Source organism: Notolepis coatsorum, assembly GCF_963971535.1.
Source record: "Notolepis coatsorum genome assembly, chromosome: 9".
Lineage (NCBI taxonomy): Eukaryota > Metazoa > Chordata > Actinopteri > Aulopiformes > Paralepididae > Notolepis > Notolepis coatsorum.
Genome location: NC_140173.1, coordinates 128,563,824 through 128,571,323, shown reverse-complemented (window position 1 = coordinate 128,571,323; position 7,500 = coordinate 128,563,824). Strand labels below are relative to the sequence as shown.

The 7,500-nt window shown below is 41.5% G+C and overlaps 1 protein-coding gene across 1 annotated transcript in view; it reads right to left on the bottom strand.

Moving 5' to 3' along the window:
* The window catches only part of piezo1 (piezo type mechanosensitive ion channel component 1 (Er blood group)), a 220,676-nt gene that overhangs the window by 26,469 nt on the left and 186,707 nt on the right, over window positions 1–7,500 (bottom strand). The window contains 7 exon segments of the mRNA XM_084321995.1: window positions 216–388; window positions 2,567–2,644; window positions 3,711–3,870; window positions 4,829–4,929; window positions 5,659–5,727; window positions 6,579–6,661; window positions 6,995–7,084. Of these exon segments, the coding sequence (XP_084178121.1) occupies window positions 216–388; window positions 2,567–2,644; window positions 3,711–3,870; window positions 4,829–4,929; window positions 5,659–5,727; window positions 6,579–6,661; window positions 6,995–7,084 (754 nt within the window).

The following is a 7,500-nucleotide window of genomic DNA, read 5'->3' as shown; positions in this document are numbered from 1 at the left end:
TTTTTGTACTTATTTCTGTATGTACACTCGACGTGACTGTAAATGAGGGGAAACCTCCGTTGCCTTTTGAGTTTAAATAAAGGTTTGAAATTAAACAAAATGTGTGCGTCTGGTTTTGTGAGTTCTTTTCACCTGTCCTGTCTGGTAACATTACATGATCAGGTATCGTTTGTTTCGTTGTGTGTTGTTTGAGCACAGCAGTGTATGTGTGTTACCTGTCCTATCTTGTGGATGAGAAAATATCTTTCGTTGGAGAGAACTGTGGACGTGTCCCTGTACTGTTTGGTGAGCAGGTTGAGCCACTGGGTCAGTCCGTCCACCATGGCCAGAACTATGGCCAATAAGAACCGCAATATATCCATGATCCTCTGGACCATCTCCCCATGACCTGGGATAGAGAGAGGGAAAGGGAGAGAGAGAGATGGGGGGGGGGGGGGGGGGGGGGTGGTAAATGGTTTACAATTTGTTCCTCACATTTTACCCATTCACTCACACATTCACACACCGACGGCGGAGGCAACCATGCAAGGTGCCAACCTGCTCATCAGGAGCAATTAGGGGTTAAGTGTCTTGCTCAAGGACACTTCGACACACTGCCCGGGAGGAGCGGGAATCGAACCGGGAACCTCCGGATTACCTGGCGACTGCTCTACCTCCCGAGCCACTGTCGCCCCCATTGGAGAAAGAGAAGGAGGGAAAGAGGGAAATGGGGCAAAGGAGAGCGACTTTAGGGACCTTATAGCACTCTAACAATCTTATTAGACTTTCCAAAAGAAACCACCAAGGATGGGTTATTTTATATTGCAATGCCTAAAGCATCTTTTGAATATTATTCTTGGGAAACCCAAACAGATTTTCTTGACTATTGTGGAGGCTCATCTACCAAAGTTTACTCTTATTTTATTGTACTATCCTTTAGTCCAGTGGTTCTCAACTGGTCTAGCCTCAGGACCCACATTCTCCTTAGGCATTAAGTCGCGACCCAAATTGTTGAACCACTTTGATTTATTTAAATTGTGCAGTAATACACAATCCTTCATGCATTGTTAAAAACATGAAATAAACAAAAAGAAAGTGCAACAAAAGTGCAACTAGGGCTAAAAACTCAATGGAAAAAAATTACAATTTTATCCATAGCAACGTACAGTACATGAGTGCATAGATTTTCAGTATATGTAGTCCCATGGGATCGAACCCACAACCTCAACATTGTTAGTGCCATGCTTTACCAAGTGAGCTACAGAGAACTACAGAAGGCAGATTTATCTTGAATTACAGGCATATATGACTTTTAACAACTTTAAACTGGTGATGCTCATCAAGTTTCATGAATCTGAATTGAACTGTAGCAGAGATTACCCTATCAGGGGATACTGAACAGCATTGTATTATGAAGAATATACATTTTTTATAGCTTCATGCTTTCATGTGCTAGCACTTCACTGCACACAACACACTGAGGTTTTGGTCCCTCTATTTTGTCCTCAAAGAAAACCCATATTTAATGTAGTCTGTGTCATATTTGCGTTTCGCCATTTTACAAATGCTCGAATCAATGAGCGCTAACTGATGTGACAACGTTAGTGTTACTGTCATGACAACGCTGGCAGCAAACGGCTACTGCATGTGCACTGCGTCATGGGAACACGTATGTCCTTCTAAATAAAAGGGCAGCATAAAAAAAATAAAGATTAGGGGCGGCTACGTGGCGTAGTGGGCAAGGCGCTCGCCACAAATGCCCAGCAAATGCCCAGCGCGCCACATTGCTTTCAGTTTAGCTGGTCGTTCATACTAATACACATTGGCCGTATTAGGGGGTGGGAAACTGATGGGTGGGGATCGGGCGTTGTGGACAGCGACTCCTACAGGTCGGTTGGTGCGCCTGCGCAGTAGAATCAGGAAGTGTCGGGGGAAGCGTGAGCCTCCCACGCGTTACTCCTCGCCACTGAGAGATCGAGCTGCGCAGGTGAAAAGATGCGACTGCTGTTACCTCAAGTACCGGAGGGGACTTGTGCTATGTATGACTTAGTCCACATTGCAGCCGGCTTGTGGGAGGCAAGAAACAGCGTTCGTGACAGGGGAGGGTTGAATTGGATGATACGAAATTGGGATGGGAGAAAATATAGAAAATGGGAGAAAAAGTGGATAAAAAAAAATAAAAAAAATAAAGATTACACACACACTCAAAATGGCACCGCGACCCACTTTTGGGTCGCGACCCACCAGTTGAGAACCACTGCTTTAGTCCACATGTGTCAAACTCGAGGCCTGCGGGCCAAATCCAGCTGGTACCATTTATTCTTCAGATGCTCCACACACTTGCTCCCATGCTTCCAACTGAACATGTGCATTTGTTTTCAGTATACTGCCACCTTTACAGAGATACTATACATTTCTCCAGAATCATTTGGGAATCCATTTTAGTCTTTACTATTGACCATATTCAGGGTGGGAACAGGTGGAAAGGAATCCCAACCTGAGCATGACATTGTGAATTTTTAGTCCCCTGACCCAGTGTCTTAAAACACTCTCCTAAAAGACTATCAGACTAAGACATAAAACCTACTAGATACTTCCTGCTCTTCATTCTCATCCACCTCCTCGGGAATCGCAGGCTGCTCAAACACATCATTGTCTCCACAACCTGCAACACACAACACAGTATAACCACCACGTCAGAGAGTGTTCTGTCTTTACTGAACGTAGATGAAAACCTGGAAAAACGTTCCGATGCGTCCGTTGTGTGTGTGACTTCAAATATTCATTATTTCACAAGGAAATAAAACAGCTGTACCAAAGAATATAATGTGATTAGGGCTGGGACTTTATCGCATTAATTTCGATTAATTAACTACAGAAAGAATTGATGCATTTAATCGCATGATGATTTTTCTTTATTGTGTAAGAATGTTACCTTTCAAAGGAGACCAGACTCATGCATGTGCTATAAGTATAAAGTATAATACATCGCAAATTACTTTTTTTCTTAGTCTGGTTTGTTCATAAAAAAATAAGAGAAATTGAGATCAATCAAGAGTGTTTTTTTTCAATGGTCAACTGTTCTGGAATGTACTTGAAAGTACTGCGTTTTACTTTTACCTCGACAGTGTTTGAGTTTACAAAAGGTCCTTTGCGCTATATATATATTATTCCTAAAATTGCTGCACTTTGTTAAAAATAGCATTGATCTGTTGGTCTGTGTAGTAGCTAATACAGGATTTTGCTGCTTAAATGTATGCATAATGTATATTCATTGATTCACTCGTATACCAAAATTCATTTGAATTGAAACATTTTGCTTTTCGCATCAAATATTGATATGCGATTAAAATGTATGAATTAATTCGATACAAATTTTTTATCGAGTCCCACCACTAAATGTGATGCATATCACAACCCTCAGGTTGACCACTGCCTTAGTTTTCAAACCTTTATTTTATATATATATTTTAATATTTTAAATGATAATGTTCCATACACAGGCGGAGGAGGTAGGCTTTGTGCGTCATGACCTCGGTGCCACGCCCCACCTAAACCAAGAGCAGTATTTCCATAAGTCCGAACACGTCTGCCTCCCAGAGAGTTGCATGCTGTGTTCTACACGTTTCTGAAAAGGCAACTCGGGGCAAATCCCCTGCCCCTGATCCTCAGCACATTGTCCCGAGTGCATGTCTGAAAAGGGCTATAAAGTCACATGTCTCTCCGTATACCTGGCACCGTGCACGGTTCCTGTTGTATCGCCAGCAATGCCTCTCTCTCCTCTCTCTCTTCCTCCTCTTGTCTCTTCTGCAGCCTTCTCGCGTCTCTCTGTCGTCTCTGTCGATCTTTCAGAGCCCCCTTTACACTGGTCACCCAGCCCTGGTAGGCCAACTGGTGGAAACAAAAGCATGACTTCACATGAGAACGTGTCTAAAACACGGCTACAGGCTTCATTTCACATTCAGATGCATCACATTCTGGAGGAGGTGGATTTTCTTCTCAAATCAAACACAGAGAAACTTGTGTGCTGTATCATAAGCAAAATAATTCCGTATTAAAATAAAAAATATGTCAATGAATTGAACTGAGAGTGAATTGACCCCTGACCCCGACTGTAAAATGCCCAATGGTCTAAATGACAGAGGAAGAGGCATTCGGTTATAAAAGGCATGTCAACAATGTCAATAAATAAATGTATGAGAAGAATATTGAATATTCACAATATTGATAATTGAATGCGTGTAAATGTAAATGTAAGCATGTAGCTATGTCTGTCTGAGGAAAGTAACAGCTATGATTGGAGGATCAAATAGGTTTGAGATTTTAGACGTGAGGCACATCATAGACCAACAATATGACTAATTCACTCACTCACACATTCATTCATTCAGCCATCCATCCATCCATCCATTCATTCATTCATTCATTCATTCATTCAGTCAGTCAGGTTAGCCACTCTGCCCCTTGTGACGGCTCACAGGCATGACACTTTGACTCGTGCACAGATAATCTGCCCTCATGCTTTGCATCTATGCTACTGTCTGTGTCCTGGTTTTAAATATGTGCAAAATCTAAAATGTTAAAATGTTTTGGTAGCACTTTATAATAACACCCTGTTATAATACATTTATAAGGTATTTGTAGATAAATACTTTGTAAATGTTATACAAATATAGTTATAAATTATTTAATAATCATTTATGAATGTATATAAATGGTTTGTTCATGATTAGTTCATTATCTACAAATACCTTATAAATGTATTATAACAGGGTGTTATTATAAAGTGCTACCAATGTTTTTTTTTTTTTATTATCCAGAATTACAGGTCAATCCATGTTTAACTGACCTGACAGGCGGTTTGCTTTTGTGGTTTCTGGTCATCAAACTGCAGATCCTCCTCATCCTCAGTGTCAGACTCAAACAGGTAGTACTCTCCTGAATGCAGCACTGCAGAGGAGTAATAACACATAGTACAGTTTATAATTAATACTCCTCCTCTTCCTCCTCCTCCTCCTCCTCCTCCTCCTCCTCCTCACTGTCAGACTCAGACAGGTAACGTCACAATGACCAATCGCAGCCACTCTTATTGTCTGGGACCAAATACGGCCACGCCCCCCTCCCAGTAAAAAGTGGGAATCTCTAGAATGGGTTTGGGGTGACGCTGTATACAGAAGTGGCTCTCAAGGTGACGAACAGTAGATGGCAGCATTGGTTTAAAATTAAAAGGTGAAAATGTTGAAAACTACAATAATGCATTTCCCAAGAGCGTTAGCACAGGTCGCAGGTCACTGGGATGCGTCTATATTCTTCGACGTGATCTGAACAGCGGTAAACTATTACTGCGACCTCGGTATAGCGACCGCGAATGGTAAACTAATTAAGTGTGCTGGTAGCGTTACATATGTTGTCTAAAGGGGGACATATGGTACAATTTAAGATTTGAATGATAATCGGCATATAAAGGACAACACAAAGCATCGTTCATTTGTAAGAAACCTCAGTGAAAACGGCGCAGGGTGCTATTGTTATGAAAATGTGATAGAATCCTATAAAAATGTGGCCGCATTTGGTCTACGTTCCGTTAGTACTCTCCTGAATGCAGCACTGCAGAGGAGTGATAACAGTTCAAAATAACCCTAATACTCTGTGTTGTATAGGGAGAGATGTGTGTCCTACCTGTAGCGTGGTCCAACCAGGGCTGCTGCCATTTCTTCTTCTTGGAGCGCTTCTTCTCCTTCTGGGACTCTTGGAGGCAAAAAGAGAGAGTTTGGAACCCAGGTTTGGAACCCAGTCGAATCACACAACCACCCAGATGTCAGTCAGGACATACTGTAATAATCCAGCACATCATATAGTGTAAAGAAGAGCATATAATATAATCTGAATATACCTGTACATCCCTCTGTATTGCTGTTGAATGATGTTTTTCAGTTTGCAGCCCCTATACAGCTAAAGAGACTCGTTTTATCCGGTCTCACAGCTGCTAAAAAGCTGATAGCCTCACGATGGATTCAACTGGAAAAAATTTGCCGGAAGGTATGGATTCTTACCTATCTCGATGTGATTTATCTAGAGATATCTACAGCAAGAATTTTAGGTGTCAGTGAAACTAACATTGCAATTTGGTTAGAAGTGGTGGAGAGAATAAAAGCTAGCATATGAATTGTAGTGCCTGGTTAGAAACAAATGAAAATGGATGGATTATCCAAGTGGGGGTCCGGGGGGGGGGGAGCGAGCAAGAGCATATGTATGTATTGTATTGGATTGCAAGTATTAGGTATATATATATCCCGTAAACTACATTTATATTGATTTGAAATGTATAATCCTGTGATTTACTTAGGATATTTACTGTTAATGCTTGTGTGTCTAAATTTATGTTATGTTTAAAAAAAAAAAAAAAAAAAAAAAAAAAAAGCATATAATTTAGTAGACTGTAGTCTACACATAATGTTGGCACGTTCCTTTAATACTATACAATGGTGTTTCGGAGTGCAACACAAAAAAACCACTTCAGCAGTAAAATAATGTGTATTCAGAAGTTGCCTAGAATTACAGCAGAGAACCGTGATGAGCGAGAGAGAGAGAGCATCTACCAGCAGCCTTGTCCTCTTTAGTTCTGGACGATGACGAGCGGCCGTGTCTGTACTTCTGCTGCTTGCTGCGGATCCTCTGCATCCTGAGAGGAGAGGAAGACACGGCGGGTCAGGACGGCAAACATGGGCTACAGCTCTGGTTCTGGTGGGTGGGTCCCCATATTATGTGTTATATAGTTATATTATAGTGTGGAGATATGTTTTAGTGGGGCCCATGATCGTGGTTCAAACACGATTATAGACTGAAAACCCCTAGATGTTTTAGATCATACAAGAGGTCCAACTTACAATATAATATGAAGCTGTGAGAAGAACCTCTACTCGGCCAAATAAAAATGACATCTCATCTCAGGCTCTAGTTCACCAAGTTCAGTGTTTAATGCGACAGCGTGCCAGGGGACAGAGGAAGGACTCACGATCTCTTGAGCTGTGAGAGGGACTTCTCCTCCACCTGCTGGTGGAACCTCATGTTCTTCACTATGCTGGCTCGGAACAGCTCAAAGCCCCTGTGAGGAATGAACACTGGTTAACATTAGGGCTGACCCCTATTAGTCGATTAGTCGATTAATCGGTCGAAAGGAGCCGTAGTCGACTGGCCAACCTCTTAGTCGAATATAAAAAATTAAAAATAAAAATATTTATAATTTTTTTTATCATTCTTTCCAAAAGAAAAGAGGCCTAGAAGCGTGGCTAACGCTCATGGCACGCATACCAGAGGCTAACTGCCTACGAAAACAGGCACAGAGGCACTGAAAGAGGATTTCACCCATCTAATGAACACACTAGACTAGACAAATATCAAGATGTATCCATCAGTGGACCAATTGCATGCTTTTGCAGAGGACAAGAAGCCTTCAGTCGACTCCTTCAGACATTAAGCACCCCCACAGCCAATTTTTTATTTTTTTTTTAATATTATAAT